At 41.6% G+C, this 15,302-nt stretch overlaps 1 protein-coding gene across 1 annotated transcript; it reads right to left on the bottom strand.

Moving 5' to 3' along the window:
• Nucleotides 1-11,527: 11,527 nt before the first annotated feature.
• Nucleotides 11,528-13,655, bottom strand: LOC130974953 (uncharacterized). Its single transcript, XM_057899789.1, has 4 exons — nt 13,442-13,655; nt 12,498-13,280; nt 11,764-12,416; nt 11,528-11,581 (listed from the first exon to the last, which is right to left on the bottom strand). The coding sequence occupies exons 1-4, from the start codon at nt 13,653-13,655 to the stop codon at nt 11,528-11,530; spliced, it is 1,704 nt and encodes a 567-aa protein (XP_057755772.1).
• Nucleotides 13,656-15,302: the final 1,647 nt, after the last annotated feature.

Here is a 15,302-nt window from a genome sequence, read left to right as displayed (position 1 = left end):
AGACTTTACTATGAGTTTGGTGTTTTTCTGTGATTTCAGGTATTTTTCTGGCTGAAATTGAGGAAGCTGAGCAAAAATCTGATTTAGGCTGAAAAAGGACTGCTGATGTTGTTGGATTCTGACCTCCCTGCACTCGGAATGGATTTTTTAGAGCTACAGAAGTCCAATTAGCGCGCTCTCAATTGGGTTGGAAAGTAGACATACAGGGCTTTCCAGCAATATATAATAGTTCATACTTTGCACGAAGATAGACGATGTAAACTGGCGTTCAACGCCAGTTCCATGTTGCAGTCTGGCGTCCAGCGCCAGAAACAGGTTACAAGTTGGATTTCAACGCCAAAAACATGTTACAACCTGGCGTTCAACTCCAGAAACAGCCCAGGCACGTGAGCAGCTTAAGTCTCAACCCCAGCACACACCAAGTGGGCCCCAGAAGTGGATTTCTGCACCAATTATCTTAGTTTACTCATTCTCTGTAAACCTAGGTTACTAGTTTAGTATTTAAACAACTTTTAGAGACTTATTTTGCATCTCATGACATTTTTTTAGATCTGAATTTTATACTCTTTGACGGCATGAGTCTCTAAACTCCATTGTTGGGGGTGAGGAGCTCTGCAGCGTCTCGATGAATTAATGCAATCACTTATATTTTCCATCAAATATGCGTGTTCCTATCTAAGATGTTCATTCGCGCTTAATTATGGAGAAGGTGATGATCCATGACACTCATCACCTTCCTCAACCCATGAACGTGTGTCTGACAACCACCTCCGTTCTACATCAGATTGAATGAATATCTCTTAGATTCCTTAATCAGAATCTTCGTGGTATAAGCTGGATTGATGGCGGCATTCATGAGAATCCGGAAAGTCTAAACCTTGTCTGTGGTATTCCGAGTAGGATTCTGGGATTGGATGGCTTTGACGAGCTTCAAACTCGCGAGTGTTGGGCGTGATGACAAACGCAAAAGAATCAATGGATTCTATTCCGACATGATCGAGAACCAACAGCTGATTAGCCATGCTGTGACAGAGCATTTGGACCATTTTCACTGAGAGGATGGGAAGTAGCCATTGACAACGGTGACACCCTACATAGAGCTTGCCATGGAAGGAACCTTGCATTATGGTATTGAGTTGAATATTACATTACAGGAATTCAGAAGACAAAGCATCTCCAAAACCCCAACATATTCTCCATTACTGCACAACAAGTAATTATTTCACGCTCTTTTATTTTTCTAATAATTCAAACTGATAATTATAATTGATATCCTGACTAAGAATAATAAAATAAACATAGCTTCCTTCAAACCAATAATCTCCGTGGGATCGACCCTTACTCACGTAAGGTATTACTTGGACGACCCAGTGCACTTGCTGGTTAGTGGTACGAAATCATAAGAAATCTTAATTTTGATATTGGGATTTTCATGCACCAGCTACGCTAAGGAATGGAAAGAAGTTCGAATGGACACCAGAGTGCGAACTAGCTTTTCAGGATTTCAAAAGATTCCTGGGACAACCACCCATTCTTACCCGACCTCAGGAAGGAGAAACACACATATTATACCTCGCAATAGGAAGCCAGGCAGTAGCTTCAACACTAGTCAGAGAGGACGAAAGCGGACAGCAACGTATATACTTCATTAGCAAGGCGCTACAAGGGTCCGAACTGAACTATCAAAAGATAGAGAAGTTCGCTTACGCTCTCATATTAACCTCTCGACGACTTCGCCCATACTTTCAGGCTCACACCATTAAAGTTCAGACCAACCATCCCATAAAAGGTATTCTACAGAAAACAGATTTAGCGGGGAAAATTCTACAGTAGACAGTCGAGTTGTCCAAATTTGACCTCCAATATGAAGCTCGGACGGCGATCAAATCACAGTATCTGGCTGACTTCATTGCAGAGTACACTAACACCCCAAAAACCCCTAGAAATTGGAATCTTTACGTGGATGGCTCCTCAAATAAAACCGGGAGTGGAGCATGTGTGATAATAGAAAGTAATTAGGGAACCCAAATCGAACTCTCACTAAAGTTCGAGTTCCCTGCTTCCAATAAAAAGGCTGAGTATGAGGCACTATTGGCTGGTTTGAAGCTGGCTAAAGAAGTCGGAGCCCAAAAACTTGTCATCTTTAGCAATTCACAGGTTGTCACCTCGCAAATAGTAGGGACCTACCAAGCCAAAGATCCTGCCATGAAAAAGTACCTGGATAAAACCAGGGAACAACTTGGGCAATTCCAGGAATATGAGATCCAACATATACCTCCAGAACAGGATGCTCGAGCTGACGCACTCTCAAAATTAGCCAGCACCAAACCAGGGAGCAATAATTGGAGCCTTATCCAAGAAGTACTGCAGAACCCGTCAATATCGAAAGAAGAAAAAATCCTAGCCATATCAGGCCATGATCAAGGATGGATGACTCCCATAATCAACTACCTCAAATCAGAGATACTCCCTGCAGATAAGAGGGAGGCAAAGAGGTTCAAGCAGGAGGCACATTATTACACCATCATAAACGACATTCTATACAAGGGAGGAATTTTGACACCTCTACTAAAATGTGTATCGACCTCTAACACAAAAGAGGTCTTGGAAGAGATACACAGTGGCACCTGTGGAAACCATCTCGGAGCACGAGCCCTTGTCAAAAAAGTACTCCGAGCCGGATTCTTTTGGCCGACTTTGCAAAAAGAAGCCACCGAGTATGTTAAGACGTGTCCCCCATGTCAGAAACATGCCAACTTCCATGTCGCCCCACCAAAGGAACTCATCTGCGTAACATCACCTTGGCCATTTGCAAAGTTGGAAACTCGACCTTCTCGGGCCCTTCCCCCAAGGGTCAGGACAGGTTAAGTTCCTCATTGTAGGGGTAGATTATTTCACAAAATGGATAGAGGCAGAGCCCCTAGCCAATGCCACTGCCCAAAGGACAAGCAGAAGCTGCCAATAAAGTCATACTAGCCTGGTTAAAATGGAGGTTGTAGGACGCAAAGGGAGCCTGGACCGAAAAGCTCTCACAAGTCCTATGGGCCTATCGGACAACTCCACACTCCACCACAAAGGAATCACCCTTCCGATTGGCTTATGGAATAGAGGCAATGATACCGGTAGAAGTTGAAGAAGGATCTCCCAGAATGATCCTCTACAGCGAAAAAGCTAACTCCCAACTTCAAACGGAATAGCTCGACTTACTCTCAGAAGTCCAAAAAAGAGCTCGGATCAGAGAAGAAGCACTAAAATCCCGCATGGCCTTAAGATACAATCAAAAGGTAGTGCAGCGAAGCTTCGCCAACAATGACCTCATCCTAATCCGAAATGATATCGGAACAAGTCGACCCGGAGAAGGAAAGCTAGCAGCTAATTGGAAAGGACCCTACTGAAACACAGAGGTACTAGGAAAAGGTTATTACAAAGTGTCCGAACTCGAGGGCCGAGAGCTACCGAGATCATGGCACACCTGCAACCTAAGAAGGTATTATAGTTAAAAGGTAATAAAAGATCTTAGGACAAAGGTGCACTCTTTTTCCTAAAAAAAAGGTTTTTTAATGAGGCACCAAGCCAAGATCTACAAAATTACCTAACTTAAGAAGAGTGAACACCCACATGTATACATTTGCCTATTTTCTACTTTGAATAAAGTTTTTTAAGATTTTCTACAAAATTCTCTTTATTAAGACGCATTATCTGAAAACGCAAAAATTCATTGCCTGATTATAAAGCTACAAATCGGCAAAAGTGAAAACCAAATTCACTGCCCGACGTGGTCGACAAAGAATGAAAACTGAATTCATCAAAGATCGACCAAACGAGGATCAAACTCTACAAGATTGGCAAGATGAAAAGCAATAAAAGTAGAATAATGCAAGAAGTTATAAAAAACGATCCATGAAAAGAAGCCTGACGAGGTCTGAAACAAAAATGGATTGCTAGAAATAACTTGGAATGGACCGACGCAAAAGAAGTCGGACCAGATTAAAGCGACGAAAAGTTATAAAAAGTAATCCCTAAAAAGAGGCTTGGCCAGCCCTAAAAAGCGGATTACTAGAAATAACTTCCAAAGGAACCGACAAGAAGAAGTCAGACCAAAGCTATAAAGTTATAAAAAGTAATCCATAAAAAGAGACGGACAAGGTCCAAAAAAATGGATTACTAGAAATAACTTCCAAAGGAACCGACATGAAGAAGTCGGACCAAAGCTACAAAGTTATAAAAAGTAATCCATAAAAAGAGACCGGACAAGGTCCAAAAAATGGATTACTAGAAATAACTTAGAGGAGACCGATATGACGAAGTAGGCCCGACAAAGCTACAAAAAGTTATAAAAAGTAATCCATAAAAAAAAGAGACCTGGCAAGGTCCAAATAAAATGGATTACTAAAAATAACTTGGAGCGGATCGAGATGAAGAAGTCAGCCCAAGGTGACCACAAGAGACAAAGTTATGAAAAGTAAACCCAAGGGACTACTAGAAATGACTCAAGAAAAGATCAACTAAAAGAATCAACTAACAGAAGGCGTGCGTCAAAAGGGAGACAACTCGACCTGAAATACCACGACCTCACCAAAATCAATTTACAAACTATTCTATCAAAGAATACTCAAACAAAGAACTAGCCTTAAAAAGGACACTTCAGCTAAGGTAGGAAATAAACAAAGCACAAAGGCAATCAAAAGAGGTCGGACAACAAGACTCCAACACTCTAAAGATTCCTGGAAAGTGCTAAAGAAATCTACAGGCAAGCATATCACAGAGAAATAAAGCTGTTACAATAAAACAGACTCAAGAGGCCACTTAGAAGTTGACCACAAGAGCTGAAGAAATTACTTTATTTTTCTAAATAAAGTTGCTAAAAGAAAGGCAACTAAAAGTGTCCAGAGTCAGAATAGACCAAGAAATCACAAAATAGTAGTTCAAAAGACCCACAAGTCAAGCCATCACAGATATGAAAACAAATCAGAAACTTTAAAGGATGCGAAGATTCCTTAGTGGCGGCATCTCAGGGCGAAGGAGGATGGGTCGTAAGCAGGACAGCAGCAATAGTTCCATTTGGCTGGTTCAGGATCTAAACATCTGGGTCCAACTCGGGATGGCCAACCTCAGAAGTAGGAGTCGAAGAAGCCGGGGCAGCAAAAGCTTTGGCAGATGGCACAGGAAGCAAATCTACGTCTACATCATCATTCGAGCCGTTAGGGACAATCTGAATAGAGTCAGGTCAAGCTCGGGAGCAAGAACTCGGACCTGAGACTTCAGATTCTCATAAGCAGCAGTCACACTACTCACAAGATGACCCTGGAGCTCGGCATAGTCAGATCGAGCAAATTCTAACTCTCCCAAAACTCTACCATCTCCCTATAAGTCCGGACATAGCTATCCTTGTGCTTCTGGGCTATCTCCTCAGACAGATCTGCCAGAGCCTTAGCCGCTGTAGCCCGATTCTTCTCACACTACAACTCTTTCTCTAGCTTCACCACCTTTTTTCTCGAGCTCCTCCTTCAACCCCTTGATCCTATCATACTCCGACTTGGCCTCCTCCACAAAAGCCTTTGTGGCATGAACAGGAACATCTTGAGCAGTCTTAAACAAGGCTACCCCCATATATGCCATCCTGATGCTACTTCGGGTGATAAAATCCAAATGGTGAAGAACGGAAACATCATCCGTAGGCATGATACCGTAAGGAGCAATCTAATGATCAACAAACCCCACAGCATCAAAGTCAGGGGCAGCAAGGTTGAAAGGCTCAACAGTTTTTTGCTTCTTGGGAGAAGGACCGGCAGCACTAGAGGTCGGTAGAGGAGGAACGGGTAAGGCCAGCCGAACATTAGGAGTCGGGATGACTTTCTTGGGTCCAGAAGCGTCCAAGGTCGACCTCTTCAAGGAAGCCTTAAACGACCCCTCCCCAGGAACCTTGGCCGAGATGTCTAGGGCCGTAGTGGCCTTCTTCGCCTTTTTAAAGGCCTTCATGGAAGTAGGGGATACAAGCTCATATTTCTTTTCATCACTGCCATTACTACAAACCCTATGAAACTTCCTAAGCTGCTCACAAAATTCAGAATCAACCAGCGAAACACACATAAGAACCATAGAATCCACCCAGTCGGCCATGCCATCAGGGACCTGGGAGGATATCTCGACAATATTTTTGCGAGAAGACATGAGATCAACTAGTCCTACAACAAGAAAAAGAAAAAATTGGATTACTACCAAAACAACTCGGGAAAATAAGGTAACAAATCAGACAGCAAAATTAAATAGCAAGAAGCAGACTCAACAGTGAAAGGGAAACCCCAGGACTCACACCAAAGTCCAGGGGCACCCTTTGGAGGCAGCAATGAAGTAAGGACTAAAACTTACATCTCGACATCTATCAACAAATAACCCTATTCTCAAACAAGCAAATCAAAGAGTCATCAAAATCACCATCTCTTTACAAAAGGAACTATCATACATCAAAGCCTGCCAAATAGAAATCACCAAAGACGCAACCTTCCTCAGAATCAAACAGCTCATTATTCCAAAAGCTTCAAATCAGAGGACACAATCTGAGACAGTAACAAAACATTCAAAAGCCCTAGGAGCATCAACTATCAAGAAACAAGAGAAGGTTCATACAAAACGAAAAAAACCCGTAGAACACGCATCACAGGCAACCAGGCACGACAAAAACGCAGGAAAGATTCAAGCTTTCCAGCACAAAATCAAGCAAGATTAAAACTTTCAAATGCAAGAATGGCATGGAAAGTAAAAGAAGAGAAAAAGAAAACCAACCTGTTAAAGAAGAAGGAGACGACAAAAGAAGCGACGAAGAAGCCGCGAAGCACGAGAACGGAAGAAACAGGGTAAAACACCAACAGTCAGAGAAAGAGAAGTGAAAAAAGAAAGACTAAAGCTTTGAAAATTCAAATGATGATACAAATAGGGAAGTAAAAGGAAATGGCAAAGAGTTAATGAGTATTTAAACCCTCGCATATTCCCAAGGAAAGCGCAACGCACAAAGCAATTAAAGGAGTAAGAAGAAACGCTCCGTATTTAAAAGCTCTACAAAACAGGATCAACAAAAATGCTCGAGCTCGACCTCACCAAAAGAAGGCAAAATCAAAAAAGACATGCCCTCTAAAAAAAAGATCGAGCTCAAGCAGGGGCACTATTCATGCCTTGGGTCGAGCTGCACGACCCGGGCTGATCGAAGTCAAGACGACCGACTTGTTCAAAGATCAGGATTACCCGACCTCTTTATAAAAGAGGTCGGCCAACCCGCTACAGAGGCCCAAGGAGGCCCAAACAGAAGAACACGACCCAAATCTAAAGGCAGCCCAAGCCTAGAAAAGATATGGGCGGTTCCCTTAAAGATAAATATGACTTCACTCAAAGATAAGATAAGTCCAGAAAGGTCATTCCACGCTATTATAAATACACTGGAGCACCCAGGTATAACTCATACTCTGATTCTACTAAAAACCTGCTTAATACCCTTGCTAACTTAAGCATCAGAGTCCCTTGCAGGTACCACCACCCTCCGATGACGAAGGATCAGCATAACCACCAAGTCCAATAAGTCGGACACGGCGGCTCTGGCCACCATCATCAAGTCGGACACAACTACGCCGACCAGCACAAAAGATCTCGTCTGAGATCGACCTACAGTTTCAGGTAACCCTCGGAATAGTTACCATACTGAGAACCTCTGGTTCTCATACCATATTTCTATTGTGTTTTTCAGATGCAGATCACAACCCACCTCAGTGAGTTGTCTAACTGGTGACAGGAGCGGGGGATCCGGATATATTTTGTAGTCTTTGGTTTATTTTGTATATGTCTCTCACTTTTGTATTTTGTTTTTCCTAGAGACATGTATTTGAGAGAACAAAACTTGTATAAACTATTTTTACTGTCTGGATTCATATATGGTCTGTATATGGCTAGCCGGCTTAAACTCCGTGAGTTGTGGCTAGATTCTTATGATATTATACTACTACATTTTGTTATATTACATCTGTTTCTTGTGCCTTAAGTTAGTAATTTTGATAGTATGTTTTGCGCTTTTCAAATCCTGTTTTTGAGCTACACCTTTCATCAGGCTTCCAGATATTATTAATTTCTTCTATATAATATATGCATAAGCCTAGAACTGTCATAACCTTGATTAACCTTTGCTTTATGATGCGAGGTAAGGCTTACACTATTTAGGGTGTTACATTTAGTGGTATCAGAGTGGTTCGTCCTCGTGAGCCTGAGGGATGGACCAATTGTACTTCATTGCATACTCTGTGTGTCTTTTCTTTGATGTTATTAGGTTATCTATTTGATATATGCATAGCATGCTTGTTTGTGAGTGCCTATTTTGGGATAATTGAAGCACTAGACTTTTGATATTGAGATTGATCACCTTGATATCAATTGTTTGGTGTAGACAAGAATCCTACATGGCCACTCGTAGACGAGGTTGAGCACCTTCATGCGAGAGTTAGAATGAGCAACCGGCGGACAACCATGCTGAATTCATGGCGGCGATGGCGAATCAGGCCAATACTATGGAGGCGAATCCTGCTGTGACTCTGTAAGCTGTGTAGAGGCTAGGTCAATCGGCTGGGAATGGCAACAACAACGGTAAAGGGAATGCTAATAATAATGCAGAAGGAAATAGTGATAACACCGAAAAAGTTCCGATGACCTTGGCGACGTTCCTCATGGTTTATCTACCAACTTTTCGAGGATCAACTAATCCTACTGAAGAGGACCACTGGTTCCAGGCCATGGAGCGTGCTTTACAGGGGCAACATGTTCCACACAATCAATATTTAGAGTTTGCCGCTTATCAACTTGCAGGAGAGGCCCAGCCCTGGTGGCAAGCAGAGTGTCTCTTGCTACAGCTACAGAACGCTTATGTTTTGTGGAGTGTGTTCCAAACGGCCTTTTTCAAGAAGTACTTCCCTGAGTCTGCAAGGGAAGTGAAGGAGAAGGAACTAATGCAGCTGAAACAAGGTTCCATGTCTGTGGCAGATTACACCAGCAAGTTCGAGGAACTTTATAGATTTTCTCGGGTGTGTCAGGGTGCCCTGGAGGCTTACAAGAGCTGGAAGTGCATTAAGTACCAGAGGGGTTTAAAGGATAGCATCATGACTGCTGTGGCTCCTATGGAGATCTGTGTCTTCTCCGACTTGGTGAACAAAGCAAGGGTGGTTGAGGAGTATGCCAAGACTGTAGCAGCATCCAAAGAGACCCATGGGGGAACCTCTAACAAAGCACGTGGCAAGTATTTCCATCCGAGAGGTCAAGGCTTTAAAAGAGGAGGATATGCGCATCAAGGTTAAGGAGGTTTCAGGAAGAATATTCACGATCAGTTTCAGCGTGGCAAAGGGAAAGGAAGTCAAAGTGGTTGCTTCAACTATGTATTGCCTTGTCATATCACGAGGGATTGCACTCGTGGGAAGAACCCGAATGCGGGTCAAAGTCAGCACCAGGGGTGAGTTTTTGCTGTGAACCACTCCTATCTCTGATTTCTAAATCAAATTCTTGCAGCAGCAATATCCAACGGATTAACCGTGGTTTTGACTCTTTCTTAGCTAACAAATACTTTAAGGCTGCATGGTCCGAATATACTACCACCTTTGTTCCTAGTAAATAAGCTCTGAATTTGTCCAGAGCAAAAACAATAGCTAATAGCTCTTTTTCGGTGGTAGTATAATTAGACTGAGCGGCGTCTAAAGTATTAGAGGCATATGCAATAATATAAGGGTCATTACCTTCGTGCTGAGCCAGCGCCGCTCCTACTGCATAATTTGATGCGTCGCACATGATCTCGAACGGCCTACTCCAGTCAGGCCCTCTCATAATAAGAGCTTGGGTCAAGGCAACCTTCATCTTATCAAACATCTCTATGAAATCTCCACTGAACTCGAACTCTACATCCTTCTGTAGCAAACAGGATAAAGGCAATGCTACCTTACTGAAGTCCTTGATAAATCGCCGGTATAAACTTGCATGACCAAGGAACGAATGGACTTCCCTTACAGAGGAAGGTTAAGGTAAACTAGAAATAATATCTACCTTTGCTGGGTCAACAGAAATGCTAGTATTAGAAACAACATGTCCTAGAACAATAACTTGTTTTACCATAAAATGATACTTTCAAAATTGAGTACAAGCTTTGAACTAGTACACCATTCTAATACTCTGGCTAAACTATCCAAGCAAAGGTCAAATGAATCACCATAGACAGTAAAGTCATCCATAAAAACTTCCATACAATTCTAGAGAAAATCTGAGAAAACACTCATCATGCATCTTTGAAACATAGCCAGTGCATTACATAAGCTAAAAGGCATCCTCTTATATGCATACGTTCCAAAGGGGCATGTAAGTAGTTTTCTCCTGATCTTCAGGAGCTATATGGATTTGAAAATATCCTGTATAACCATCTAGAAAATAGTAGTGTGATTTACCTGACAGGCGATCAAGCATTTGATCGATGAAAGGGAGTGGGTAGTGATCCTTACGAGTGGCCTAGTTGAGATGCCTATAGTCAATGCACACCCTTCAGGAATTCTGCACTCTGGTAGCTAAGAGTTCTCATTGATCATTCTTCACTATTGTGACACCAGACTTCTCCGAAACTACTTGTACTGGGCTGACCCATTCACTATCCGAGATTAGATAGATGATGTCAGCTTCTAGCAGTCTGGTTACTTCTTTCTTCACAACTTCAAAGATGGTGGGATTCAGCCGCCTTTGAGGTTGACGGATAGGCCTTTCCCCATCCTCTAGAAAAATCTGGTGCTCGCAAACCTAAGGGCTAATACCTACTATATCCGTCAAGCTCTACCCAATTGCTTTCTTGTGTCTTTTCAGCACACTAAGCAGTTGCTCCTCTTGTTAGGAAGTGAGTTACTTTGCAATAATAACTGGGAGCTTCTAATTGTCCTCAAGATAGGCATACTTGAGGTGGGGTGAAAGGGGCTTCAACTCTATTTTCAGCTCAAGGCTTGGTGCTTGATCATCTGGGACTGCTGCAGGTGGTAAGGTGTCTTCAGTGTATTCAGAGGGCTTTCCCACACTTGCACCTTGCTCTATGGTCATCTCGTCTACTGTCCCTTGGTAAACTTCAGCTACAATCTCATCAATAATATCGCACTGGAAGATGGAGTGATCTTTCGGTGGGTGCTTCATGGCTTCATCAAGGTTGAAGCTCACTGCTCTGCCATCTATCTCAAAAGAATAGGTTCCTGAGAAGGCATCCAACTTGAACCTTAAAGTCTTAAGAAATGGCCTTCCAAGCAAGATGGATGAAGGTCTGCCAGAGTCACTAGGGGGCATCTCTAAAATGTAGAAGTCTATAGGAAATGTTAGCCCCTTGATGCTCACCAAAACGTCCTCCGCTATGCCAACCACTGAGATTATGCTTTTATCTGCTAAAACAAAACGTGTTGCCGACCTTTTCAAGGGTGGAAGTCTTAAGGCATCATATACAGATAATGGCATAATACTAACACATGCACCTAAATCACACATGCAATCAATAAATTCTACACCCTCTATAGTGCAAGTAACCATGTATGGATTGGGATCGCTACATTTTTCCGGTATAGCACCCATTAAAGCATAAATAGAGCTACCTAAAGGAATTGTTTCTATGTCATTTATCTTATCTTTATGCATGTATAAATCTTTTAGAAACTTAGCATATTTAGGTACTTATTAAATGGCATCAAAAAGGGGAATAGTTACCTCAACCTTTTTGAAAATTTCTACCATTTTGGGGTCTAGCTCCATTTGCTTCTTTGTTTTCCTAGCAAGGTGTGGAAAAGGAATGGGAATGGCTTCTCTCACAGGATCATCTTCCTTAGGTACTCCATTCCTTGATTGAGCTACTTCTTTTGCAACTGTACCTTGTACCTCATCTTCCTCTTCTACATCTTCTACCTCAACAATGTCTTCAACTTGAATATCTTCTTTTGAGCTTGACTCCTCGGGACTCCTCTCTTGCAGTGTAGTGCCAGACCTCAAAGTGATGGCATTGATTCCACCTTTGGGGTTGGGTAAAGGTTGAGAAGGAAGTGCATTTGAGCTTGAAGGCTGATTGTTAGGGGTAGAAGGTGGTTCCAACCGGGAGATGAGAGCTTGTAAAATGGAGTTAAGACCATTTATGGTAGAGTAAAATGTATTCTGAATGTCTTTTTGTCCTTGCGCAATAAAGCAAAGCATCTCATCATTGGAAGAGGAAGAGAGGTAGGTAATTTGAGGGGCTTGTTGTTGGTTGAATTGAGGTGCTTGGGCTTGCCTTTGGTGAGGTGCTCTGTATGGAGCATTCTGCTGATTCCAGTTCTGCTGATAGTTGTTGTTGTTATTCCATCTTTGACTTCTATCATTGTCTCTGCCTCCTTGGTTGTAATTATTGCTCCATCCTTAGTTGGAATTGTTTCTCCAACCTTGATTGTAGTTGTCCTGCCAACCTTGATTGTAATTACTTCATTGGCTAAAATTACCGCCTTGCTGATAGTATCCTTGGTTTGGAAGGTCGTAGAAATTATGAGTAGCCGCCAAGGTGTTGTCTTCTTGTTGTAGTTGAAGACATTCATCAGTATAGTAAGAATAACAAGCGCATATTCCACACACTCTCTGAGGGACTAGTTGTTGGCAATGTTGCAGCAGAGGAGGCAGAGGTTGTTGTTGATTAAGCTGGAGCTGCTTGAGTATGTTGGTCATCTCTCCTAGTGTCTGAGTGAGAGCAGCGGTCTCACTATTAGAAGAAACTTCTGTAATAACCTTGGGATGCTTAGTCCGTTGGCTTGTATTTCGGGTAGACTCAGCTAGATCGGTGATCAGTTGCCACGCTTTAGTCACCGTCTTGTACTTAGTTAGAGAGCCATTACTTGTAGCATCTAATAGAGTCTTGTTTTGAGGCTTCATGCCTTGGAAGAAATAGCTAATCAATACCAAGTGGTTAATCTTGGGGTGAGGACATAAATCCAGGAGATTCCTGATGCGTTCCCAATACTCATAAAGAGTCTCTGCTTCTCCTTGAATGATAGAGGAAATCTCTTTCCTCAGCCTAACAGTAACCTCTGCCGGAAAGTACTTGTCCAGGAATTTCCTTCTGAGCAGATCCCAGTTAGTAACAATAGCTTTAGGTTGAGTGTAGAACCATTCCTTTGCCTTTCCCTCAAGAGAAAATGGCAAGGCGTATAGCCAGACGGCACGCTCTTCGGCACCATGCCGCCTAGCAGTTGAGCAAGTTGTCTGAAAATCCCTAAGGTGCTTGATAGGCTCTTGGGCAGGTAACTATGAAACCTAGGGAGAAGATTGATCAATGCGGTCTTCAATTCAAAGTCAGCAGTTAAGTTCGAGGGCCGCGTTTGATATGGTTGCAATGTAAAATATAGAGCTCCCACTTCTTTCAGCGTAATTCTCCTAGTCTCTGCCATATTACCTGCACTCAAATCAACAGAATCAGTAGAAGAAGAGCTTGTTTCTTCCTCAAATGACGCGTCAGATTCACCGTCAGATAAGACTGGTAAGTTGGGTATAACCCCTTCATCACCCTCGGAGAATAACCGACGTCGAGCTTGCCTAATACGTGAAATAGTTCTTTCAATCTCAGGATTAAATGTGCCTAAGCTCAGATCCGGTAATGATCGTGTCATTCAATGAAAGAAACATACAGCTCATGGTAATAAATTATAAAAAGAAAAATGCAATTATGTAAAGAAAACAAATATTTACACCAATCAATAATTTAGCATACTGTTGCAACTCCCCGGCAATGGCGCCGAAAATTGACGGGCGGAAAATTGCCAGTTAAGAATTTCTAATAAAATAGAGTTGTAAATAAAGTTCTTAACTGACCAAAATTTTGCTTATCAATTTAAAAGAGGTTTGTCAGAATTTAGAATAATTAACTGGGAGTAGAATTCCCAGGTCGTTTCCCAACGAGTTGAAACAAGGCGCAAATTATTGACTAGGAATTTTTCTAAGAAATTTTGATGTTGGAATAGAAAAAATAAATAACTAAAAATTTAAGCAAGAAACAATAACTAAAGATGTTATGTATTTGAAATTGAAAAGCCTCGACTAGGAGAAAATTAATAGGAATTTCTATCCTTATTGGTTTTTTCAAGTATAATAGAGAAATGGTTATTCCTTCTATTTGGTTATCCTATAATTAATAAAGGAAGGTCAAATAGGTAACCAACTTCGATTCACAAGTCCTAATCGCTTCCCGAGGAAGGATAGAGTTAGTGATAATCCAATTGGCAGCAATTTCCAATTACCTATTAACACTTGAGTATTCCAACTCAAGGGTTCCCGATTAATCAACTCCAAAGTCAAGTTGGGAGCTCTACTCCATTAATGTGAATGCCATTTTCACAAACATATGAAGGGAGTAGAGAAAGGACATAGTAATTAAAATTAAAATTGAAATTAATAAAACTAAAATTGGAGATAATAAGTAATTGAAAGGAATTCAACAAGTAATGGAATTAAAACTGAAATTGGTTCATTATATTAATAAATGTAGAAGTAAGAAAATCATAACATGAATCCAAGCAATTAAATGGAAAAACAAAAGAGTAGAGTAATGAAAAGGCAAACTGTAGTGATAAGTCTTCAACCAGAGATAGCAGCAACTCTTCCCAAGTTCCAATCCAAAAGCGAATTTTAGAAAAACTATGAACCCTAAGAGAATGGTGTTTTCTCTAGAATTCCCTAAACTAAACTAAAAACTAAAAAAATAAGTGAGAATGAAAGTGTGTCCAAGTCTCAACTACACCCCTACCTCTAATCGGGACTTTCAGGCCTAAATCTGGGTCAAAAAGAGGCCCAAAAATTGTCCCTGGCGAATTCTGAAATGCAGCATGGTGCACGAAATTGTGATCATCAATGGCACCATCAACATGGTACGCTCAATTGCAATCTCAACTCTTTATCACAACTTCGCACAACTAACTAGCAAGTGTATTGGGTCGTCCAAGTAATAAACCTTACGCGAGTAAGGCTCGATCCCACGGAGATTATTGGTATGAAGCAAGCTATGGTCATCTTGTAAATCTCAGTCAGGCGGATTCAAATGGTTATGGAGAATTGATAAGATGAATAAAACATAAAATAAAGATAGAGATACTTATGTAATTCATTGGTGAGAATTTCAGATAAGCGTATGGAGATGCTTTGTCCCTTCCGTCTCTCTGCTTTCCTACTGTCTTCATCAAATCCTTCTTACTCCTTTCCATGGCAAGCTATATGTTAGGCATCACCGTTGTCAATGGCTAAAGTCCCGTCCTCTCAGTGAA

This window comes from Arachis stenosperma, chromosome 4 (genome assembly GCF_014773155.1).
Source record: "Arachis stenosperma cultivar V10309 chromosome 4, arast.V10309.gnm1.PFL2, whole genome shotgun sequence".
Taxonomy (NCBI): domain Eukaryota; kingdom Viridiplantae; phylum Streptophyta; class Magnoliopsida; order Fabales; family Fabaceae; genus Arachis; species Arachis stenosperma.
Note: the sequence above shows the minus strand (reverse complement) of the source record. Positions and strands in the feature narration are given on the sequence as shown.

What these genes read in the sequence shown, in the direction of transcription:
- LOC130974953 (XM_057899789.1), bottom strand. Translation starts at nt 13,655, where the DNA reads ATGACACGATCATTACCGGATCTGAGCTTAGGCACATTTAATCCTGAG. An exon ending in AGGATACTATCAGCAAGGCG is followed by an intron (nt 12,417 to 12,497) that starts GTAATTTTAGCC and finishes ATTCCAACTAAG; the next exon opens with GATGGAGCAATAATTACAAC. An exon ending in TGGAGCTAGACCCCAAAATG is followed by an intron (nt 11,582 to 11,763) that starts GTAGAAATTTTC and finishes GGAAAAATGTAG; the next exon opens with CGATCCCAATCCATACATGG.